A 26,416-nucleotide genomic window follows, 5' to 3' on the forward strand; every position below is an offset into this window, starting at 1 on the left:
GCATCTGCGTTTCTCAAAGGTGAATGGTGCAAATAGTGCAGGAAAGCATGCCACATAACGCAAGCTGAAACCGAACGCAATCGCCCAGCGTTCATGGGGATGCCACCAGGACCCTCTTTGCGGCGTTTACGTTGCACCAGCTATTCAGGGATTTATTCTGGAAATAATCAATAATAAAGAAGAGGAAGCGAATGAACATTGCGTCTACCACCATCTCCATTACTTGCCAGTGATTGATTTGTTTTCATCGTTTCGTCGTTTTTAAGTGTAATATTTACGATAGAAGTTGCAAGTAGTTAAAGAGGGCGGATAAGTACCATTTTTTTCGGTGACATCTGAACTCACAACGTGAAAATTACGCGTCTGCTAATCTACCCACTGTGACCTGATGCAAGCCGTTTTCCAACCCACTTATGGTTCGTATGTCTTTTCGTATAATCCTAGGCAGTGGCGCTTGTAGCTAAATCGGCAAGAGAGGAACACCGTTTTAGCAAGAGGGTGTCGCATGGCACTGATCTTTTTAAAATTGGGGTAGCTTTTTACAGGTTTTTTCTTGAAATGTATCTCTCAAAAATTACGCTTGAGTTAAGGAAACGAAGAATATTGTCCCAAATGTTTTTCTTGGCTTAAGTATTCGTTGTGCTCATTTGGTTGCGTGTACCAAAGATAGCAGTCTTTATAAAGAATTCTGATTCTTTCTTTTTACAAAGCGGCAACTCATTTATCAAGTACCTACGCTAGTCGCTATTTAATAATTTAGCCATACCGAGGATAGCCTTTAGCGGCCCATCACGAGCTCTATTCGTCGTTAAGTAGAAGTCATATCGGCCAGGTCTTAGGTCTGGCAAACACCTGAAGGCGCATTTTCATTGGGAGTAGCGCTTTCAGGTGGTTTTTGCTTGACGTGACACGTTAAACAGTACTGTGGTTTCAGGAGATCGAAAAGCAGCATGTTTGAAAACTGGGCCGCTTGCGGGCAGTGAAATACACCATGGTACTTGCGTCTAATTATCACCAGTGCATGCTACGAGTGAAGTGCTTTCTTTGCTGGCTGGTGCCCTGACATTTTCAAGAACACGGTGTTCGACGCATATGTCATACGACGAAGTGGTACAAACGCCATGAGCGAAGCAAACATATACAATTGGCTCATTTAAAATGCATAGACTAAGAAGCAGAGAAAGCACCATGAAGCTTATAACAGCTACGAGGTGAAAACGCGAGAAAACAACAAAAAGAAGCCCTGAGAGGCTCGCCTGATGCATTTGGGACAATGAATGGCTCTTGACTTTTCAAGGCTGTGTTGCACTTTACGGAACTTAACTACAACGCTGCAATTTTCTGTATTTTACAAAGCACTGTAACATGCCGCGACATTGCTGCAATCGCTGTAATTACTGCTGTAATCACTGTGCACTGTCGCTTCAGGAGAAAATGTCGGAAACACCAAATCCAATGAATTGCAATGTGCATGACCCCCGTATTCACAAACGCTCCTCGACTCGACTTTCACCCTTCACTTGACAGAGTTGAGCTCTGTGCAACTGCTCGGCTGAAAGTGACGCTGCGCTACTCAAGAATCGCGGCAGATTATCGCTGAAATGCAGTGACTTTCCTTGCCTAGAGACGGCGCTCCCATCGGCCTTCTCAATTAAAGGTGAAGCACTGAGTGGAGGGACGTTCTAGAATACGGGAGTGAGCGTATTAGACGATAAGCTGGAGTGAAGGAGAGCACCGATAAAAAATGTGACATAAAAAGGCAGTGGAGTTAAGCTGATGCGCTCGCGGCAGGTGATGATCCGGTAGGCACTATCGTATCCAAGCGATGTCCCATCGTAATACGATAGCACATCGTGTCCGCTGCTCCTTGACAGTGTACGTGGTTGCATTATCTGTGGCCTTGTTTTTTGTGTCCTTCTCTTGAACCACTAGAAGACCCTCGCCTCCTTTGTGACATGAGGTGTAGCCAATCGGTTGGGCACTTCACTTAGTCTTCATGGTCCACGTAGCGTCAAGTAATGTTCCTCCCTTTAGACGAAATTATCGACGGGATCTTCTTAGCTGTCGCGTCTCTGAAGTATTTCTGAACATTGCTCTTGCTTGCAGTTCTGACGTGCAATGTTTGCTCTCGTATCATAGAGAAAGATCAGAAGCTTCAAAACGAGGGAAAATGAAAAGCACTGAATTGTTCTGCTTATCTTATGTGAATGACCTGCCAGCGAAACAAACTGCGTGCACTGACGTTCACTAACAGTGGCCCGCGTTCACAAAAATTCCTTAAGTGTCAAGAAAGCCTCAGCAAAAAATCCAAACAGTAAAATAACAAACACAGGAAACGAAAAAGTAGACAGGAAAGTGGCTAGTTTCCTCACTTAATGAAAGCCGGCGAAGCTTTCACAAAGCGACGCAAGGCTTGAAACAGCAAAAAATGAAGGACTCTGAAAACTAAGTTGGTTGCTCCTGTTGCTAGACTTTGGCTAGGAGATGCTAGGTTGGTTCTAAATTGATTTTCGACGCAGTGAGGTTCGACTTAAACACAGAGTCATAGACACAAGTCGACCACGTCGTTGGCGCAGACCTTCTATCGCTACGGGGTATATAGCAAACATAATATGATAATCATTAGGAAATACATCGTAAGCGAATAAAATGAAATAAAAACATGAACGAAGAAAAACCTTGTGGATTTTACCACATGCCTTAATAATTTCAGGCTTGTTATCTTTAAATGTGTGAAGTTTTGCTTTCTTATTCTGCTTTTTATCCTTCTTGCTTGGTATCGAACTGTTTCTTGTGTAAACGTGGCAGATCGGCGTTGGTTGTTCCGACGTCGACTAGAAAAGATGCCCTGTCCACTGAACTAAAATCAAAAGCACCAAATGGCTGCACATTATAAGTGCAAGATGTATATTTTGTCACTACATGGCTCATGTTTTTTTTTTCGCGCAGGTGGCAACATCGTCCTGCCCTGAGGGATCCGTCTTTGACCCCACCGTTCACGGTTGTCAGACAAAGGGACCTGTATCGGGTAACGATGGCGTCTCTTACGGCCAGTACGAGTGCGAGGGGCGCATAGGTGTCTTCCCTGATTATAGAACATCGTGCTACAGCTACCGCATCTGCGCCGATGGCCTGGAAGTCGTCCAAGACTGCGGCGGTGGCCTAAGCTACGACACTGAGTTCGGTCGCTGCGTCGAAGATGCCTCAACGCCATGCCGTCCTCCGCGCGTCGTCGGTACCTTCAAGTACGTGGAATCAGGCACAAAGACCTAAACCCATATGGCACATGCAAGTAGACACATAGAGAATACATTTGTGCGTTCATCTTCTCCTTTTAAACATTCCTTCCCCTTCCTCTTTCCCCAGTGCCGGGCAGCCAACCAGGCTCAGCGCTTGGTAACCTCGCTGGCTTTCTTTCTTTCCTTCACTCTCTCTATCCACTTGAGGTGTGTGCCGTTAGACAGAAACACACAAGTGAAAAGGAAGACATTATTTAATGCAGAGAACGCTTGAAAATAAGGCAATTCAAGATAACACAGAGTGGTTTTTTCTCGATTTTCATCAATCATTCTGCTCAGCCAAAAAATAAGAGGGGGCGGCTTTCTTCGTCAAGAATCTTCTGCCAACCAACACAAACAATTATTTTGTTGTAGAATCACATCGGAAGCTTCATACGCAAATAAATATTTACAGGTGTGTTTTCATGTATGAGCAGCGAATCTGAAAACACAGTGAATAAATATGATGGTTGGTAGCGTATTATGCTTGGAAACAGTGGCTAAAAAGGAGAGAGAGAGAAAAAAAGGGAGATTTTTGAAAAACAGCCATTTGTTTGCGGCAATTGTGCGTGTATAAAATATGTTCTTATCTAAAAAGTTGAAAAAATTGCAGAAGAAAGAGAAGCGACATCAATAACATTAGGTGGAGAAGTGTACAATGCGCCGATGCTTGCCACGTAGCGCTCATGTAATGTACAGGGGATCTAATGTCTATGGCACTCGGCTGGTGACCCGCAGGTCGTGGTATGGAATCCCGGCAGTGCGGCTGCACTTTCAATGAAGGCGAAAATGCTGTAGGCCCGTGTGCTCAGATTTTCATGCATGCTAAAGAACCCCATGGGCTCAAAATTTCCGGAGCCTTCCGCAACGGCGTCTCTCAATCATATAGCGCTGTTAAGACGCTAAACCGTACTTGACAATCAATTATTTTATAAGAGAGGCGTGAAGGCAAGTTTTTAGGTGGAAATGTAGAGCCTCGTGATGTTGATTCCCAATCAGCAACTAGCCCTAGCATATGTCTTATCATGTAAAAGAGTTCTGTTGTGGGCATGAAAATTTCTCTACGCTATATTGACCTCTTTACTTATTTGACAGAATTCTAGATTGTGAACAAGCTGTATGCCTGTATATAATAAAGATAAAAACTCTACAGAAACCTGAACTAAGAACCGCCAATAGGTGAAGTAAATTGTGATGGCACGAAGATAATACTAAGTCTTGTTTTCAGAGCTAGCAAAAACTCTGATTTTAGTTTTGTAAACAGCACAGCACTGTTGTAGACTAAAATAGGACAAGAAAAACATTCACGGGTCAACTATAGACGTTTCGGCGGTGTGCCTATGATCTTCTTTTTGTTCGTGTTTTTCACGCTGTTAGGACGTATAAAACATTAGTAGGTGTTAAAAATTGAAGCTAATCTAGAGACGTGTTTGCAGACACCTTTCATGACTCTGTGTCATCCTCGCAGGTGCCCCGAGGGCTCACCTGGACTCTTCGTTGACGAGAGCAGCGGCTGCAGATTCTGGCACGAGTGCGTTGGCTCCGAGGGTGTCTCGTACGCATGCCCAAAGGGTCACTCGTTCGACCCCGAGAGGATGATTTGCCGCCCTACAGTCGGCTGTACCGAGACTGTGCTGAGGCCGCGGGCCTCCATATCTGTCACCGGACTTGTCGTAAGAATCAACGACACAGACTTCGATGTCGACTGCGGAGAAGTTGCTGAGGTTCTGCCGTCCATCGACCGTCAGGACTTCCACGTGTGTGCTCCTGCCGGAGCGTTCAATTTCCGTTGTCCCTCAGGTACGGTCTTCGACCCTGAGAGGAACGCCTGTGACATAGACCGTGGCACCGACGTGACCGACCTGGCACTTCCAGAGAATGCTGACGATGACTTCACCTGTGACGGAAGACGCGATGGCTTGCACCCTGACGAAACGCAGGGCCACGACTGCGCGAGGTATTACTCGTGCGAAGGAGGCCGCAAAAGGATCATGCTCTGCCCTACAGGTACAAGGTTCAATCCCGTGCTTCTTCTTTGCTCGAGCTCGGTGCTGTGTCACGTAGACCGGCACTTCTCGGTGACGCAGCCGCCTGCCCTCTTGAACGCCCCTGTTACCACAACAGAGACTAGTACAACAACGAGTACACCTCCATCCACGGTGGCACCCACCCGACGAACGACAACGGAGTACACGACTAAGCTAACGACATCTGCGCCGGCTGTTGTAACTGCACGAGCGTCGTCGAGGGGAAGCGCTCGTACGGCGACGAGAGGAACTACATGGGCCGCATCATGGCAAGGCAGTTGGGCCGCTACGCGAGCACCTGCGCGCTCGACTACGTTAGCACCTGTGGAATCTACAAGGCCAGTTTCTACGACGGCGCGACCTACCACATCGACAACTACTGTGGCTACAACCACGACAACAACGATGACCGCGACCACGACGACATCGACAACGACGACATTAGCCCCCGCACCTACAATATCGCCGGCATCGCAGCCAGATTACGACGATTACTACACAGACATTTTGCCAGAACATGCCCCTGAAGCCCCAGCCGGTGTCGCGAGACAAACTACGCCAGTGACAACGCCAGAACGTGCTCCAGAACCGGCCGTTGGACTAGTTGCAAGAAAAATTCCAGAGGGTGTGCCCCTGCCTCGTCTGGACGATACGCCAGTAACTGTACCTCCTTTCATCAAGGACTACGAAACAGAAGCGAGACCAAAGAGCTTACCAGAAACAAGTACAGTACCTCCGGTTACTACAGCGCAGAATATAAAAGAGCTTGCACCAGAAACTACACCGTCGACAACGCAGGCCAGCACTACGGTAACTACACAGGGAAGCACACCAGATTATGTCGTCGAATACGAAACAGACTATTACTCGGAGTTTGCGCCAGAAACGACTGCGAAATTTACCACAGAAACGACGCAACCTACCACTGCTGTGACCACTGAAAGAATCACAACACGCCAAACCCTGCCTGGAGTTTCACAGTTAACCACACCGGCTCCGGTACCTGCGACAACAAGAGCAACAACGAGAGGAACGGCCCGAGCGGATACACGCAGAACTACGTGGTCAGACTCGTGGGACGGGGCGTGGGCTGCGACACGAGCACCCAAATGGGCAGCTACGCGAGCACCAACTCGGGACGCGACACGGTCTCAGGCTTCCCGGGCACGAAGTACACCTCCAACAGTCACACGAGCACCAGTTACGGAAGCACGGGTCACCCAAGCACGCAAATCACACACGAGGGTGGGGCATGCACGAGTTACGCAAGCAGCGGTTGTTAACGTCCCAGTGACAGTAGCACCACTGAAGCAGTCATGGGCAGCACAAACACCATCCCAGGTTGCGTATCAAGAACCGATACTGCCACCGATACAGTCACAGACCAAACAACCAGTGAGAGAACCAACAAGAGCCACAACTGAAGCACCGAGTCATTCAGTGTCTTTACAGCAACAAAGCTATCACAGCGATACACCTGAAGTGCCTCTACAAGGAGAAATTTATAACATCAGGCCACGTCCAGTCCCTCTAGAAGAACAAAGTCATGACAGCAAACCAGTTCCAGTGCCTTTACAAGAAGAAACTTATGACAAAAGGCCACGCCCAGTCCCGCCACAACAACAGAATTATGACAGCAAGGCACTTCTAGTGCCTTCACGAGAATATAGTCACGACAACAATCCACCTTCAGTGGCTTTACAAGAAGAAACCAATGACCGTAGCACACGTCCAGTGCCTTTACAAGAGCAAAGTTATGACAGCAAGACTGTTACAGTGCCTTCAGAAGAGCAAAACCATGACAACATGCCACCTCCAGTCTCTTCACAAAAACAAACTGATGACAGCAGGCCACGTACAGTCACTTCACAAGAACAAAAGTATGATGGCAAGGCACAACTAGTGCCTTTACAAGAACACAGTTATGACAACAAGCCAGATCCAGTCCCTTCACAAGAGCAAGGTTTCGGCAGCAAGTCACTTTCAGTTCCTTCACAGGAACAAAGTTATGATGGCAAGCCAACTCCTGCTCCAGAATTAGAAGCGTCAACGAAGGCTGTTGAGACACCTACAGGACAAAGTGGTTCCGTGAGCTCTAAACCTTCCCCAGGATATTCAGGTGTTGGGGCGCCACTTCCAGCAACTGCCCTCGGAGATGTCACCTTGCTTCCTTTCCCACAACAACATCTTAGTGCGACGCGAAAGCGTCGCATTAAGTGCGTGAAGACAGGTGTTTTCGCTGACTTCAAATCTGGCTGTCGTAGGTACCATGTATGTACGAAAAGTAAAAGCAAGACTTACGAGTGCCCGCAAGGTCTCCTTTTCAGCCCCATCAAACAGATGTGTGATGTGCCGGATAAGGTGACCTGCGCGCCTCCTCGTCACCGAGGCTGTGTGAACTGCAAGCTGTCGAGAACGTCGACGTCAAAGACGCCTTTTTCACGCAGGCATCACGCCCATGGCGTGCCTCCTGGATTTCACTTTCAGTGCGATCAACTGCCGGACGGTTTTTACCCGGACGTGGCCCGTCGCTGCCACGTCTTCTATCGCTGCCACGGTGGCCAGACGTTCTCGCACTACTGCAAGGGAGGCCTGCTGTTCAACGCTAAGACGGGCAACTGCGATTTTGAGGGGAGCGTGGACTGCTCAATGCCGGGTGATGAGGAGCCGTCGCCTAACGAGTCTGCATGAGTGTTTCTCGCACACTTGTCAACACGGCTAGTCAGTGCGAAGAGCCTCGCAAACGCCAAGAAACTGCAGAGCAGTGCAACACGTGCCAAGTCGAGATGAAAGACTGTACAAAGGGAAATGTGCTTCTGGTTACAAAGGTGATAGAGTGGAGCTCCATTGATGGGGCCCTCATGAGATTTTATTGTAAGATTTCTAGCTTTGAAGGAACGCCGGTGAAGCGCGTCCTCGGCAGACTACCAACACAAGTTTCACTGAAAAACTTAAAACCTCTATGCTTTCACTACAGTTGACTACGCTTTGGTGAAGTTATGGTACCCGATATTGCGTTAATGCCTGAAAAGAGAGACCATGTGTTTTGCATTCTGTGAACTGTTTTTCTTTTTAAGACGTGCCTTGTACTTTGTGATGCAGAATCACTGTTTATCATGGTAGCAATTTCTCATGGTAGAATAGTGTTTTTTTGTGGAAGATATACTCGTGACTTGCCATAGAGCTAAGATCACATGAAGTAATTATTTTTCTCCTTTGTCATGTCATCTTGCGTTTGTATTTTTGTCTGTAGAAAAACTAAAGGAATCAGTCCACGAACGGATTGCTCGAAACTTAAGTACCATACTCTTCAACTAGTGTATAGACTACCGTCCACACGTATGACAGATGTTCATGTTTGAAACAGCTATCCATCATGAAAGAGCAAGAACATACGTATAAACCCTACACAAATGATAACAAAATATTTCTTGCTGCGTCACCGCATACCATCGTGTATGGTTGATTCTAGTGATATAAATTTTGCTCTAGCAGCCACAAGAAAATAAAGAAAAGAACATAAAGATGTTCGCTAGCTTAAGCTACACAGTCCAACGAGGGACTAAGTGTGGTCATAATTTTATGACACTTGCTGGAAGCACGACTTTTGTGCTGAGTTGTCTGAAACTAAAACTGTCATTGTTGAGAAATAAATTCTACAATACATTAGTTCAATTTTGTCTGTCTTACATTACATTTTGCACACATTTACACGTCAATAAAAGTTCTTGAACTTACAGAAGCTGTCAGTCAAGAGAATAGAACATTAAAAACGACACGAGTATAGAAAGAGTATGACGACAGAAGTTAAGGGCGAAGGTTAGCTGAAAGGCATTCGATATAAAAAACTTAGCCATATAGGCGATAGCTGACTCATAGAGAGACATCGTAAGAGGGATCTCGAAGCGGAACATCAAGCCCACTGTTGATGCCGCTGACATTGTTGTAACAATTTTGAGTTCGATGTCGCAGGCGGCAGATCACTTTACTAGCGCTCACAGATCACCACTACACTGTCGCCGCCTTTTGTAACTTTCGTTCGCAGATCTCACGCACTGGGAAGATATTTTGATTTAGCTGGTCTGAAGATTCTCGCCGATCGAGTATTCATTGTCCAAAGATAGTCCATAGCACTTGAGGGACTTGAAAGTCTCGTCGATACTCCAGCCGTTGCACTCAATCTTATAGGTCATTCCCCACATAACTAAATATGCATTATTGCATACAGCATTTATGCACGGCTGACACGGCGCAGTAGTTTCGTATTGAGGAAACCACGTAATGAAGAACCCGCAAAGGTGCATCAGCGTGGATACTAACACAAATTAGGGGTTCTTAAAGCGTCGCCTTCAGGAGTTGAACGTGATATCGATATCGTGTGCCTAGCGCGTACTTCAGACACCACGAAACCTTTCCAAACTTGCTATACACATACCACGTGGGCTTAAAAGAATAGGCGTCGTATAGCACGTGTGAATATTGTAGTGGGCTAACGGCTTTAGACCACAACACGGTTATGATAATCGCGTGTTCTAACGCTTACTGATAATGGGTGCTTGTACACATATCATTACTGCAATATTTCAGGTTGCATTGTGAAGCATAGCATATGTACATGACGCACCTGTTTGTAAAGCTATAAAGCTACTTTCACTGCATTTCCAAGCAGATCAAGTTCGTTCCACTGTATTCAAAAGCACACGTGCGGCCATGTCGATTCCACCTACGGCTTTCGAGGGATACGGCCGCGGGTTTTTTGGCCTCAACCAAGCGGCTTCAGCGGCCCGTGCGGGCCGCGGAAACAGGGTTTTCGGACCTTGTTCTGACGAATATCAGGTTATTTTGCTCAATCTGTCTACCGGACACATCGTTGCTAACGTGGTTTTTATGCATGGTAATCGAAAACCCTGGCCTTACCCGGTACTTGGTGTGCTCACTGACGTTTGGGCGTTGGGGGCGTATCAGATGAACAATGTGTGGGCTGTGACAATGACAAGTGATATCGACGCTCAGACATTGATTGATCGATATGTGGGGTTTACGCCCCACCGCGGCGGTCTAGTGGCTAAGGTACTCCACTCGGCTGCTGACCCGCAGGTCGTGGGATCAAATCCCGGCTGTGGCGGCTGCATTTCTGATGGAGGCGGAAATGATGTAGGCCCGTGTGCTCAGATTCGGGCGCATGTTAAAGAACCCCAGGTGGTCAAAATTTCTGGAACCCTCCACTACGGTGTCTCTCATAATCGTATGGTGGTTTTGAGACATTAAACCCCACATATCAAATTATGTTGTGTTAAACCACACATATCAAATTATGCAGTGTTTACCGTCCCAAAACCACCGTATTATTATGAGAGACGCCGTAGTGAAGAGCTCCGGAAATTTAGACCACCTGGGGTTCTTTCACGTGCACCCAAAACTTAGCACACGGGCCTACAGCATTTCCGCCTCCATCGAAAATACTGCCGCCGCAGCCGGAATTTGATCCCGTGACCTGCGGGTCAGCTGCCTAGTACCTTAGCCACTAGACCACCGTGGCGGTGTGCTGCTCAGACGCTGCTCTCTGCTGTCGACGTAAATGTAAAGGATCGCCCCTGTTTGCTTATCGACCCAAAAAACCCCGAGGTTTGCTTGAAGCTACATTGATTGCTGCATGGAGTGAGCGATAAACACGTGCACGTGGCCTTGACTTCCTACGGGAAAGTTTCAGGGGTGACTCGGGAGAAGTGCAGAGTGCAAGGAGTCACCAAAAAGGGCGCGAAGTTGCGTTAGGTGGGCTTAAAGTTACATTCCGACGTCAAAGTTGACGACAGTTCGCATCAGCTGAAGATTGATTGATTGATTAATATGTGGGGTATTATGATCATATTTTCATCATAATCATAAGTATTTTTCGTCCGTCGACTTTAAGAGCGGTTATTGGCAAATAAAGGTCGATGAACGTGACCGGGAAAAGACCGCTTTTGTAATGCCGGATGGCCTTTATGAATTAAAAGTGCTCCCTTTCGGCCTTTGTTCCGCTCCAGCCACGTTCCAGCGAATGATGGACACCGTCCTGGCAGACCTCAAGTGAAAAAGCTGTCTCGTCTACCTCGATGATGTCGTTGTGTTTTCAGAAACGTTTGACGAGCATCTTCGTCGCCTTCGAAATGTACTCGGAGCCATTAGATCGGCCGATCTCACACTCAAGCCTGAGAAATGTCATTTCGGCTACGAGGAATTAAAGTTTTTTGGTCATGTCGTGAGCGCCGTTGGTGTTCGGCCTGATCCTGACAAAACTGCTGCCGTCACCGCTTTCCCACCTCCAACTGACAAGAAAAGTCTTCGATGATTTCTGGGTCCGTGCGCTTATTACCGGCGCTTTATTGAAAATTTCTCTAACATTGCGGAGCCACTATTACGCCTCACGCGTGATGACACACCATTTGTCTCGGCTGACGAACAGCAGACTGCCTTTGCGGAACTACAGCACCGGCTCTCTTCCCCTCCCGTGCTCGGCCACTTCGATGAAGATGCTGACACTGAAGTAGGCACTGATGCCAGCAATATTGGTCTTGGAGCTATTTGGTACAAAGACAAGATGGCATTGAACGGGTGATAGCCTACGCAAGTCGCACACTGTCTCGTGCAGAATCTAATTATTCCACATCAGAGAAAGAATATCTCGCGGTCATTTGGGCAATTACAAAGTTAAGGCCATATCTCTATGGAAGACCATTTAAAGTGGTGACTGATTATCATGCTTTGTGCTGGTTGACCAATCTACGAGACCCTTCAGGAAGATTAGCACGATGAAGTCTGCGCCTTCAGGAATTTGATGTCACCATCGTGTACAAGTCAGGCAAAAAGCACGAAGACGCCGACACGCTATCACGAGCACCTCTTCAATCCACCAGTACTAGCGCAGAAGAGGACGGCGCCTTCGTGGCAACTGTCAGCGGACCGGATCTGATGTCGCATCAACGAAATGACGCCAATCTAAGAATGATTTTAGATCGTTTAGAAGGTGGCACTGCGCCCATTCCTCGTCCGATGTTGCGAACGTTGCCATCATTTTGCCTACGAAATGGCGTCTTATACAAAAGGAACGCCGGTGCTGGTGACAGGTCTCATCTTCTCGTCGTGCCTGAAGCCCTCCGCGATGACGTCTTATTAGCTTGCCCCGACGAGCCCACATCTGGCCATCGGGGCTACTCGAGAACTATGGATCGGGTGCGACAACTCTACTACTGGCCTAAAATGTCTGCCTGTGTCAAACGCTACATGAAGGAATGCCGTGAATGCCAGCGTCGCAAGACACCACATTTAAAGCCTGCAGGCCATCTACAACCGATCGATCCACCACGTACACTGTTTGAACAAGTGGGGATGAACCTCCTAGGCCCGTTTCCTTTGTCTTCTTCTGGCAACAAACGGATTATTGTCGCAACCGATTATTTGACGCGTTACGCTGAGACGAAGGCGTTGCCACGAGGGACCGCATCTGAAGTTGCCAGTTTTTTTATGCATCAAATTGTGCTACGGCATGGCGCCCCGTCACATGTCATCACTGATCGAGGAACATCATTCACAGCGAAACTCTTGGATGATATCTTCAGGTTGAGTTTCACAACCCATCGAAAGACCACTGCGTATCACCCTCAGATTAATGGTTTAACAGAAAGTCTAAACAAAACGCTAGCTGACATGATCTCTATGTACGTGGATGTGCAGCACAAAACGTGGGACGACATCCTGCCGTACCTAACATTTGCGTATAACACTGCAACGCAGGGACCTACACGCTTCACACCATTCCGGCTCGTTTATGATCGAGATGTTAGAACTATGCTGGACGCCATGATTCCATATAAGGACATCGACAAGCTCGACCAATTAGCCCCCGACATCCATGAGTACATTCAGCGCGCTGAGGAAGCACGTCAACTGGCCCGTGTGCACATCCGAACTTAACAGTGCGCAGATGCACAGCGGTACAACAACCAACATCGAGAAGTTAATTATGAACCTGGTGACCAAGTTTGGGTTTGGACACCCATTAGGCGGCGAGGTCTCAGTGAGAAACTCTTGAGGAAGTACTTTGGACCTTACAAAGTACTCAGAAGTGTGAGCGACGTGAACTACGAAGTGGTTCCAGACGGAGGCTCGCCATCATCCCAGCGCAGGTTACCACGCCCAGAGACTGTACACGTAGTCCGCCTAAAACCATACTTTACGCGGTGATGCGAATTTTATTTTTGTGCCAGTGAACTCTTCATGTAAACAGTGAATGCCGTTTATTTCCGATTGCCGGGCCCAGGACGCATTTTCTCTCGTGCACTAATTTGTTTAATGTTTCTTTATGTTACCTACTTCGACCCACTGCTGTGCACACTTTTGTTTGAGCATCGGGTCGATGCTCTCTTGGGAGGAGGAGTAATGCCACCTGGTGTTCTGTGCCAGTGAACAGTGGGTCAGTTCTGTGCCGGTGAACGAGGAAGACGAAGACGAACGACCCGTGCCAGCAGAGACGTCCTTCTTTGTCTCAGAGATTTTTGGACAGTCGCGTCCCTTTGTACGTTCGTTCGAGGTCTTTGCGCGTGACAATATATCCATCTCTGGCTGTCTATCATAGGCTCTTGTCCAATCCGGCCTCCACTAAAAAGTTTGTCAAGAAGATTATTGCCTTTTTCTCGAGATGCATCTCAGGCCATGGTCCAAGTAGTTTATTAAGAGGGGCCGTCTGTCCAAACTTGCAAATTCGTTCTTTGATTTTTCTCTTTCATTCGCGTATTTAACGCACTCCAAAAGAATATCGCGAACATTTTCTTCTGCATGACCACAATGGCATTCCGGTGAGTCGGATCGATGTATCTTGTGCAGGAAGCTGTTTGTGTATGCTACTTCCAATCGAAGTCGGTGGATTAATGTCTCTAGGTGTCGTGGGAGGTCTGTCGCTATGGAAAGTTTTCTGCGTAGATCAAGTTCATAAAGTACTGTTTCCTTGATTTACGGCTCTCAAACCACTTCTCCATTGAACACTGGTGAGCTCCTTGCGTTATAAAATGTCGAATATCCGTCCCAGACATAGAGATTGCGCAATCCCATCCTTCCTTCAATGCTTTCTTCGTGAGGCTGTCAGCCTCTTCATTTCGCTTTATTCCAATGTGGCTCGGTATCCATTGGAATACAATTTTGTGGCCTTGCGAAGAGGCATATTCCACAGTTTCTGCAATATATTGTGCTATGTCACCATTTCTATAAAGTGATCTCACATTTCTGATTAGCTGAAGAGCAGGTTTGCTATCAGTGCATATCACCCATTTTAGTGGCTCAGGATTCGCGCGGGTAAGCTTAACTGCTTCAACGATAGCCACCGATTCTGCTGTCGTCGATGTAGATTTGTGCAATAATTTGTTCATTCTCTTTTTCTGAATTTTGGGTATAAAGACAGCACAGGCTGACGCTTCTTTAATGCATGATTCGTCTGTATATATCTTCGTTTTTTCATTATGCATAACATGTAGCTGATCATGTAGCATCTGCGCCGCTACTAGAGGTGCCATGTCTGCTTTCTTCTCTATGCTGTCTATTTCACGAATAACATTGAGAAGTGGCAGTGTTCAAAGTGGTTTTGAAGGTCTCCATCGTTTAAATTCTGGTACTACTGCTTGAAACGATGATACACTATCCTGTAGTCTCGTTGCCGTTTTTTGTGTTAGTGCACCAGATAAATAAGGACTTTCATGTTGCGTGAAAATTCTAAATTAATTTCGAGATGTTTCTCTAGTTCGGAGTACTGCTAAAGGTGGCTGTCAAGCCTCTGCATACACTAAAGCACCGGAAGTTGACCGTGGCAACCCCACACATACTCTCAAGCTCCTTGCCAATAACAAGTGAAGTCTCCTTTCGGCAGAGCCTGGAAGGCCGCGCAGCAGAGGCAGTGACTAACTTACGATGGAACGTATCCTGGCAACATGTAGGGCTAATAAGGACTCTGTAGTATCACCCCATTTGGCCCCGCAGATATGCCGGAGGATTCAAATGACCTGATTCACTTTTTGTTCAAGGGACTGGACATGAGGCAACCATGTTAGTCTCTGGGCTAAGATTATTCCCAAGAATTTGGGCCCTCCGTGCCAAACTGTATTTAGGAGCAGAGGCCCCATGTCAGGCTATATAGCCTTTAACCTCTGCTCCCGATCCTGTAAGAATTTCAATTCAATGCAGTTTATGAGTTTTAACCATTTGAATAGGCTGGTTTTGCAGAATAATCTGGAAATCTCCAGGTCTTTCTAATGTAAACGGTAGTATGGCCGTTTTAGCCAGACTAAGTGCCATAACTCTTTTTTTAGAAAACGGTCTACATAATCCAATCCTTCTTGTAAAGTTTGTTGTACATCCAAAACCGATGAATCAGACGTCCATATACTTATATCAGCAGCATATACTGAACATCTGATGTTAGGTGGAAGATTACACGGGAGCTGCGCCATGACTGTATAAAAGAGAGTAGGGCTTAGCATGCTGCCCTGTGGCACTCCTTGGTTGACGACATAATCTGACGTTGGGCCCTCCTGCGTAACTACAAAAGTTTTCCGGTGCTTCAGGAAGTCAGCGATCCAACGCAGTCTCTTGCCCTTTAATCCCTGTAAGCCAGGCCTTCCAAAACGTGAACGTGACTCAGTGTGTCGTATGCTCGGTGGACATCAAGGAATACAGCAACAGTATGTTTGCTTGCGTTAGTTGGTTTTCCACATCTGTGACAAAATGCAGAATGCAGTCAATTGTGCATCTACCTCTTCTAAAGCCGGCTATGCTTTCTAGTAGTAGTTTTTTCATGTCTTGTCACCATAAAATTCGTTCAATGATCATTTTTTCCATCACTTTTCAAAAACAACTTGTCAAACTAAACAGAATAAACGAGTCGAACTGCATAAAGCTCTCTCCTGGCTTTATCAAAGGTACTACTTTTGATATCTTCCTACTTTCCGGAACTTTTTCTTCTTGCCAACTTTTATTATAGATGTCCAACAGGTGTAATTTTCTTTCCTCGCACAAAATAGCAAGTGCAGCGTATGTAACTCCATCTGTTCCTGGTGAACTTGTTCGTTTTACTCAAGACAGCATATATTGGAGCTACTCTGGTGTGAAGCTGTCATCCAGATCTAATGAACTGACCAAAGAGAACTTTGTCACAACCGCTGAAGCTGATTCTGCTGATTATATTCGCTAGTTTGGACGGTCTCTTAATTTCTCAGTCGAAAATCGCAAAATTCTTCGGCAATCACACGCTCGCTAACTCCTCGAGACAGCGCTAGAGCCCGTAGTGGTCTCGAGTGGACTACTGGCTGTCGGAGGGCGCGTACCATGTTCCATAATTGAGGCGCTGAGGTAAGTGGGGAAAGCGAGGCACATAAATATTGCCACCTTTTGGTTGAAAGCTTCTGCAGTTGGTTATGCATTGCAGAATGTACTTTCCGTGCAACCTTGAAATCTTCCAAATTACCCGACCTATGATATCTTTCAGATCGGCGTCGTATTGTCCGAAGCCTCTCATACTCCGCGTAAACACCCGAATACCCATCTGGAATGGGTGCTGCACGAGTTTCTTTTGTTAGAAAATGTTTTATCTTTGATGCATACGTTTCTGCGTCAGAACAAGCTTCAAGATTTTGTCTCTGTAGTTCTCGAAAGATTGCCCCATTTGTAATTCTCGTTGTGCAGTTCTTTCTCGTTTTCTTCAACTTTGGGTGATATAATAATACTGGTAAGTAGTCACTTGGTCTTGTATCAGCGTCTGTAGTCCAGTCCGCTCCAGCCGCTAATTCGGAGGAGCACACAGTGATGTCTAGTACGCTGCAGTAGTTATGCCCCCATAGAAACGTTGGAGAACCATCATTTAGTGTAGCGTAACCATGGTCTTCACATATTTTTACTAAAGCAGATCCCCTTACATTACAACGCTCACTACCCTACAATTCATGGTGCGCGTTAAAATAACCACATAAAATTATGGGATCACGATCAGATCTACACACTGCAGCCAACTCTGCATATAAACCGTTTGCTTGAGGGTACACGTATACGCTATCTACAGTTACAGTAACGTTACCAAACTTCACCTTGCATCTAACAAAGTCCAGCGCATCTGTTTTTGAAGTAGCCACAAGTGTCGATGGAATATCGCGTCTCACACACAACATCACTCTGCTTTTTGCAGCAGGACGTTCTGCTTGGTACATCACATAACTGGACAAGCGAAAGTTAGTGGATACTCTTGTTTCAGAAATACACAAAATTGGAAACCCATGCTGAGTGACGAATTTCCGACAATCTCCAGTCTTATTCTGCAAATCACTGCAGTTCCACTGGAATATTTCACTTCTTTTGTACCAATTAGTTAGTCCAGTAGCCATGATTACTACAAGATAAGATGCTCAACATTTAGCAGCAATTTCACTTCTGGTAAAGAGCCTGCTTGTGGCAGGGATCGTAGAAATGCTTTAAGAGCCGCAAAGATTATTGGCAAAATGACTAGCTCGTTTTCGGCTGTCTCCGCCGAGATCGCATCTCTTGAAGAATTTTTTCTCAGCAAGCTGCTGTGACCCTTCCCTTTGGTAGCCAGTGGCCCCTTGGCTGTGTCTGGCCCGGCAGAAGGTTCCACTTCAGCATATTTTTGGACCCGGACTTCTTTGTCAACACGATGTTTTGGTGCTGAGCGCTTCAATACTTCTGAGTAATAGTCGTGGCGCCACTGTTTTGCATTTCTTTGTGCCGCAGGAAGATCCTCGACTATATCCGCATTGGGTGTTGAACCTCTTTGTATAACCTGGTACCCTTTTACAATGCTCTCTTTTTGTAGAGCCGATGCCAAACGATTTCGAGAGCAGCCTGAAAACGACGCCGGATGGGATCCAGCATAGTTGGCACACTTAGGTTGACGCTTCGAGGTGCATTCTTTGTAATCATGTGCGCCCGCACATACCTTGCATATCTTGGTTCTCTTGCAAGTCTTAGCCATATGCCCATATTTCTGGAAGTTGTATCACCTTACAGCCGACTCAATGTATACCTCGACAGTGTGAACCGTAAAGCCGAGACCAGCTCTTTTTGGCACTGCCATGTAATGTCTAAACTGGAGTATTACATTCCGTATGTGCTGTATTGTGGCACTTTCATCTTCATTTCTTGCCCATCTCTTATGTCGTGTGACTGAGATCACTCCAACATCCTTAGGATATTCCAGTAGGCCATAATCACTATATTCAAGTGGAATATCTCTTATCTTTGCTTGGGTCTTCATGTAAGACTGAGGTATCATCACACGTACAGGCAATTCAGCCAGACTCTTGATCAGAAGCAACTTGTTTGCCGAGTACAAAGACTCTAACACAAAAACTTCCGCCTCTGTTGATTCTTGATGATGTGACTTTTTCATTGATAGCAGGAATTATCTCAGATGCCATGCGATTTGGATTCACCTCCCAGTAGGAGTCTTCGGCAGCGATTGGTCTGAACACCACCGGTATGCGCGTTGCTCGGTTCTTGTGAGGGGTGACCACCGTGTAAGCTCCCTCGTCTTTGGGTGCTTCTGTATCCATCTGTGTCATGTTATTAAGGGAGTACGTCGATGTGACATCATCGCTGTCAACCTCCTCTCCCTCCTCTTTACGCCTCTTCTTACACTGCGAGGCCTCGCTGTTCTCTGTATGGGACGTCGATATCGTTGCTGAGCCTGCAGCAACTTAAGTCGAGCGGGATGGATAAGTGGTGCTTCGCTTAGCGCTAGTGGCATCTCGTTGCCCCCATACCCGGGCTTTGCCAGGTATGTGGCACGGGCCCGCTAAGGGGCAATTCTGATCGCAATGCGTAGTGAAACTCTCACTCACCGATGTTTAGCTGCCACTCAGGAAACAGCCCACTCACCGCAAACACCGTAAAAACATCCTGAACACAATATAATAACTGAATTAAGAAAGCGAAATGAAGCTACGGGCTTCTTCCATTCACTTCTTCTTTCTCCCTCATTTTTTTTCGGGTACTTCAGAGGTATATTTGCCGCCTGCTCAGTTGATGTCGAACGGTTCAAAAAAAGTGGTTCACGCATATTCCAAAGTTAGAAAACAATGCGAAACAAATATTAGAGGAACCGATTCTGAAAGAGAAGGTTAAAACATGCACCCGGGGAAGTCCCTGAACCCTGATTAAGTTGAAATCTCACCAGGAAAAGCTGACGTATACAATGACGCGTTCGAGGTGGAAGTATTGCCTTCATACTTGTCATCCTCCCACACTGTCATCCTCCTTGTCATCCCCAGAAGTCCCCGTGGCACAGCTGAGAGTTACTGCTTACCGCTTAATTTGCCTCACAAGTGGAGATTACAAAATACTTATGAAAATCCTAGCTAAGAGGTTGCAAACAGTCATTACTGAAATTGTGGGGGCGCGCCAGGGATTAAAGGCCGAACAATCTTCTCTTACATACACGTAGCCAAAAGTATACCAGAGTGTTGCGATGTAATGGGCGCTCGAGTGGCAATGCTTCAAATTGACCTCGAGAAAGCGTTCGACAGGGTGCCTTTTGGAATTTTGTTGTGCATTTTAGATCATATGAATTTAGGTAAAATATTTAGAGAGGGTGCAGCCATGTCATATTGAAAGTACTCAACGCAGACAAGCATTATTAGGAACCTGGGGAAGCGCCTTTAGGTGCAGCGTTCAGTCCACCAAGGCTGCCCTCTTTTACCACTATTGTTTTGTTTGTACATAGAATCCTTTTGTTTGAATGCGATAGATAATGAATGTATCCGTAGTTTTTACCTGGTTTATGCCGACGATACTGCTATGATTGGCACTGATTGTGACAGTATAACACAAGCAATAAAATGTATTTGAAGTTTCTGCGCTGCCGGCGGTAGCACGGTAAACCGGAGCGAATACCTTCGCTTTTGGCATGGCGATTGGCCCGAAACACCTAACACTTTTGTGAACATACGTTTTGTTACCACACCGGTGAAATACTTGGGTGCTCCCCTTGAATTCTGTATAGACATTGATTAGTTCTGGAGGAGCGAAGTGGATACCCTGAGGAGAGAGTAAATGAGTGACCGGCTGGGATTGGTCGATGTTTTCAAATGCCGTATTATGCAATATATTTTTAGTAAGCAATATTTGGTAAATCCTTCAAGTCTTACATTGTTCAAGGGCTAACATTCAAAAATTTCACCGTGTGTTTGAAGTGTTTGTGCGGACATTATCAGAGAAGAGATCAAGTCGCACAAATTTATTTGTTAGAGAGCGTAATGGAGGACTGGGCTTGACTCGTTTGTGTTGAAACAAGTAGTCAATCGGTTTCTTTTTCTCAGGGACGTAAAAAACCTGTTACATGTCACGTTATGTCAACTTAGCATGGGGACACACTTTTCCAACATGGTTGCCTCAACCAGCAACGTGCCCGGAGGCGTTTATGGCTTTCTTCGTGAAGTTGCGCTCTCTTGTAGGGCTCTGCACGCGCGGTTTTCTCTCGGATAGTTCAGTGAAGTGAACCGCAAAAAACAATCACAGATTTGCCGCAAAGGCGAAGCAATCAACTCGATAGAAACAAATTGGAAGGTCACGCAGAATGGGAAGCAGGTCGAAACGTGCCCCATGTTTCTCGTGCACAAATTACGCACGAAATGTGCTCACACATACAAATGAATGCGAATAAGCGTCTCAGTTGTTACTTCACTTTGTCTGAAAAGCGCGCCCTTTTTGCAAACGAAGACTGCAATCACTCAAGTGACCTTTTAGCACCCGGTTACAACAGAATCTTTCTGGTGAACTGCCAAGGCCAGCCTAGACGTACGATTGTTCCCGCCGCGAGAAAAGCGCGCGCGTTAGCGTTGTTGTGCCACAGACATGTTCCTCGTTCGGGAGCGCGTCTCGCAGGATCAAGCCCTGTTTCGACGAACTGTCTCCCCCCTCCCCCTCCCAGCGCCGCCTTCTGTGCAGGAGAACCGTGCAGTCCGGGGATAACGTCGTTTCCTCCGCCGAACCACTTTGCAGTTCAGGGCATGGCTACGTCTCCCCCTCCGAGCCCGAGAACTGGTCTGAGTGAATGGACCAAAGACGCTATTTAAGGCCGAGCCGGCCCCATGTTAGTGGATTTTGCCCCAGCCGACGTTGTCGTGCTGGCCGGCTCTGTAAAACGACAACCTGCTAGTAAACGCTACTTTTGTTGCTGTTTTCCAAACAGATCGCCTCCCTGTTTCACCTTCGGGCTAAGGCTTCATCGAAGTCCGCTCGACGGCTCGCCGCTCTTCGCCACCGCTACCATCGCGACAGAGCAAATTCATAACAGTGGTTGGCAGCTTCGGGATACGTTATCCTACGTTTGGCACGCCGGATCATACCCCTGTCCTCAACGTTTTGCTGCTCTGGGACCCGCTACCCCGATCTCAACGGCTGAAAAGTTGGATCGGATCTCTGAGCACGAGGACGAGCGCCGTGATAGCGTTTGGCTACGCTGCGATACGCTACCCTGTTCTCATCGTTCGGCAAGCTGGGACAAGCAACCCCGGATCTCAACATTGGCAAGTTGGACCGGATCCCTGAAGGCCTGACACTGTTCGACGGCAGCCACGAGTTGGACCATCGTCGGCTACTTTGGTTGGGTGAGTGCCCAACGTTTACTGTTCACTTCGCCAGACCTCTCTAGCACAGGCAGATGTTGGGAGAGCGTTTTGGGTTTTGTTGGTTGTAATTTATTATTCACGTGCTCTAGACCATGAGATTAGCTTTAGAGTACGGTGAATATGAATAGTAGAGCATCACGAGGGACGAGATCGCGATGGAGCAGTACCTGGTGCAGGACCTCCTTGAAATTTGTGGAGCCATGGGGATTTCCGCCGGGTCCGCTGAAACAAAGGAAGCGATTCTTGAGGTGATGCGGGCAGAGAATGTGACGGCCGAGGAAGCTGACGAGTTTTGGGAGCTCATCTGTGAGGAAAAGCAGAAGGCCAAAGAAGCTCAAAGGCACGAACAATGGAAGGCCGAGGAGAGCAGAAAAAGGAGAGAGCATGCAATCAGAATGCAAGAGCTTGATCATAAAATTGAAGCGATTAAGTGGCAGCGAGCACAATACCGACTCAGACTCTTCGGAATGGACGAGAACATCGTGTCTTTTCTCCTTAATTTTGAAAAGGTCTGTGACGATGTTGGTGTTGGCCGAGACTTATGGTCGGAGAAGCTTGCCACGTTGCTTCCGTGCAAAGTCGCAAGCGTTTTGGAGCGCTTATCCGCCGAGGAAGCGCCTGACTTTGATAGAGTTAAATACGCTTTGTTCCGCCACTTTGCTGCTCTGAGTGCTGCCGACTGCGAAAGTCGAGCATACAAGTACAGCACTGAAGCGCGCAGCAAAGCGCTAGAAATTGAGGCCCATCGCAAAGCGCAGGATGCCGATGTGCGTCAGAAAGAGAGAGATGAGGCTCGGCGTAAGGTGATCGAGGTGGAAGCGCGTGAAAATGAGGCTCGCCGAAGAGCGCTAGAAGTAGAAGCGCGTCAAAAAGCGCGTAAAGAAAAGGCATGCCGAAAAGCTATAGAAACTGAGGCCCGTCGCGAAGTGCAAGCTGCTGAAGGGCGTCAGAGAGAGCCGGACACTGAGGACCATCGGAAACCTCAGGATGCGCGACATAAAGCGCTACAGAACAAAGCTCGTGAAAGAGGGGAAAAGGCCGACTTCGCAGGCCAGAGAAAAAGGGCTATCCCCGACAGCGATAGACCCCCACCGATAGATAGCTCTGTAAGCGTGTTGGTTAGCTTCAAAGTCATCGGAACTCCCGTTCTGTCACAGGCAGAGACAGCTAGCAACGGGCCCGAGGGAACGCTAGCTAACAAATCGGGAGCTTCAACTCCACACAAAGAAGACAGCACACTTGTGAGTAAGTGTGCTGAGACTGCTAGTATTGGGAGAAGTTCTGACAGAAAGAGGCGCCGGCATAAGCATAGCGCGGTAAAGACGACTGACGCCAAGCACGCTAAAGCCGCCGTTAAATGCTGTGACTTCTTCATTCGAGGCGCCGGGTTTAGTAGTAGGCGTAGGATCTCGAAAACGCTCTGTGGGAAATGTTTGAATCTCAGACCATCACTGAGATTGAGATCAGGCGGGAAGTCCGTCAAGAAAAACCGAGTTTCAGTGAAATTTGGACGCCGAGATCATCGCCTGGTCTCATCTTTTTCGCTGCCGCGTAGAGGCAATCACGTGGAGAAGCATCGCGTACGCCTGAGTGGTAACAAAGGCTGTTATTCCCCACCGTGGCGAAAGGGTCACTGGTCAAACCGGAGGGGTAAACGACGCACTGCAGATGCCCCTTTCTTCGAGTCCAGCGGCTGCGGATCAAAAGTCGCTACTACTGAGTTCGGCGAACAAGTTCCTTCGTCGTCCTTTTGTCCAGACCGCAGCCCACGAAAGCTATGGAGTGGGCGACTTCCCAGAGTTCGTCTGAGAGTGCCACCTTGCTGATACCAAGAGTGTATTTTTTTGTATTTAAATTTGAGAATAACTTTTCTAGTTTTGTCGTCTGCCGATGAGCAAGGAATGGTTCTAAATTTTTGTAAGTTTTACTTGCCTTGTCATCGCAGAAGCTCACATTAATTTGTTGGTTGGATTAAATTTGTTTTCATAATATTTCAAAGGTAACAGCTGGTGTGCTTTATTTTAACAGAGGAGGCATAGTAAAAGCCCCTGTTTAAGATACCTTCTGCGTTTAGCATTGCGTGTTATTTTGCACGTCGGTGTAGGTTATCTTTTAACTTTGTTCTGTCGAATGCGCGCAAGTTTGATTTTCATTGTTATTTACTTACTTTTTCAAGCGCGTTTTATTTTGTTGGGATGCTCATTGGCTGAGCACCTTGAGTTAGGGCTTATTGAATGACTTTGTTTTGTTTAGCGGTCTGATGCTTGCAGGCGACGCAAATGTGCGTGATTCGCGAGTTCTTGGTGTTCTAAATTCTAGATTCGGGGCCAAATTGAGTTAACCTCGGCAGCTTCGATCGTCCCTAATCTGCCCGGGTCACAATCGAAAATCGCTCACGAAAACAAAAATTCTGATTGGTTTAGCAGTGTCATGCACTGTAAAGGAGTGTCCGCATTGTGTATTCCTCCCGAGATTCGTGGCTCGTGATGCTATTTGTTAGCCCAGCGTAATCTCGAGGAAACATTTGGTGTCTGCTGGTCTGGCGACTTGATCAGCATTTGGAGGGTGCTTGCTTTGGCCGGAGTGGTTCGCCTTTGTGTTCGACTCCGTCGTTCCAGTGAACATCTGCAGGCCTTTGGAAGTCTCAACGGGCGGAGAGAGCGGAACGGCTACCGATGGTCAACCAGCATCCCTCCTTCCGAGCCGCGCTGACGGCTCAAAACTCCGGATGCATTGTCTGGCGGCGGGGGTGCTGTTGTGCCACAGACATGTTCCTCGTTCGGGAGCGCGTCTCGCAGGATCAAGCCCTGTTTCGACGAACTGTCTCCCCCCTCCCTTTCCCGGCGCCGCCTTCTGTGCAGGAGAACCGTGCAGTCCGGGGATAACGTCGTTTCCTCCGCCGAACCACTTTGCAGTTCAGGGCATGGCTACGTCTCCCCCTCCGAGCCCGAGAACTGGTCTGAGTGAATGGACCAAAGACGCTATTTAAGGCCGAACCGGCCCCATGTTAGTGGATTTTGCCCCAGCCGACGTTGTCGTGCTGGCCGGCTCTGTAAAACGACAACCTGCTAGTAAACGCTACTTTTGTTGCTGTTTTCCAAACAGATCGCCTCCCTGTTTCACCTTCGGGCTAAGGCTTCATCGAAGTCCGCTCGACGGCTCGCCGCTCTTCGCCACCGCTACCATCGCGACAGAGCAAATTCATAACAGCGTCCACCTTGCTCCCTCTTAGGGGGGCAAAGTACGCATGAGAAAAGAAAGCACCCGCCGCCGCCTCGGGACGATGTGACGTCGTGCTCTCAATGCGCCATCTTGCTGGTAATGCTGAAAACGGGATAGTTTGCCTGAGAGGCCCGTCACCAGCAGTAAGTGGTAGATGCAATAACTTGCCCTTTGAACCTTCAAGCAGGTGCTCCTTCGTGGCTCAGTTTTTAACGCCTCCCACTCGCGATTCAGAGGTCCCACCTTCGATTTCGCGTGCCGGAGTCTTCTTCTGAATATTTTTTTATCACTTGTGTTTCATTATATATATATATATATGTATATATATATATATATATATATATATATATATATATATATATATATATATATATATATATATATATATATATATATATATATATATATATATATATATATATATATATATATATATATATATATATATATATATATATATATATATATATATACATTCGGTGAATGACGGCGATGGTGACTTGGCGGCAAAATCCAGCTGAGAGTGTCCATATATTTGCTATCGCAATAAAAACAGTGTGAGCATCTCATCGATGTGTCTCTACCGATGCCTTTGCATCGGTACCTTTACCGAGTAGGTCATAGTGACAACGCATTGAAAGGCGTTAACGCTACGCCATTACCACCAGGTATCAGGAATTTGTTTTTTAAGGTGCACGCTTGTAAGCTGACTGTCAAGTCTCCAATGGCTGAAACTGTTTTTTTTTACCTTGGGCACACTCTGTATAACATACGAAAAGGGCGAGACTATTCAGCATGTATTCCTGCAATGTGGGCATGCGGTCTTTCTACTTGATTTGCTTCAGTGCACGATCAAAACAGATTTTCAGCTAGATGCCCATGGGATCCGCTTATGGATAATACAAAGTGATGACGGTACGCCTTATGACATGATCATGCCACAGAGTATTCGGAAATCGAGAATGGCTGTAAGACACTTGGATGAGGATGCAAGGTCACCTAGCCAGTATTTTAAAGAAACAATAAGAGATTATTTCTTAGAGATACAGAATTTGCGAGAATGCATGCAACAATGGTTGCCACTTGTGGAATAATTATTGTCTGTAAAACATTTTAACATAGCCGTAATCGTTGCAGTAAGTGGTATTTTTACCAAATTTCTTTATTATGCTTTGTGTTTTCCTGTAAATATGTTTTTTTATGTTGGCGCAAGACCAGCCGTAAAGAAAAA

At 46.9% G+C, this 26,416-nt stretch overlaps 1 protein-coding gene across 1 annotated transcript in view; it reads left to right on the plus strand.

The window, feature by feature from the left end:
- LOC119180363 (uncharacterized) overlaps positions 1 to 8,974 on the plus strand; it is a 70,168-nt gene extending 61,194 nt beyond the window's left edge. The window contains exons 7-8 of the mRNA XM_037431552.2: positions 2,950 to 3,245; positions 4,747 to 8,974. Coding sequence (XP_037287449.2) covers positions 2,950 to 3,245; positions 4,747 to 7,996 — 3,546 coding nt within the window. The 3' untranslated portion in view covers positions 7,997 to 8,974. The remainder of the gene's footprint in view (positions 1 to 2,949; positions 3,246 to 4,746) is intronic.
- The last annotated feature ends 17,442 nt before the right edge of the window (positions 8,975 to 26,416 follow it).

This window comes from Rhipicephalus microplus, chromosome 7 (assembly GCF_043290135.1).
Source record: "Rhipicephalus microplus isolate Deutch F79 chromosome 7, USDA_Rmic, whole genome shotgun sequence".
NCBI lineage: Eukaryota > Metazoa > Arthropoda > Arachnida > Ixodida > Ixodidae > Rhipicephalus > Rhipicephalus microplus.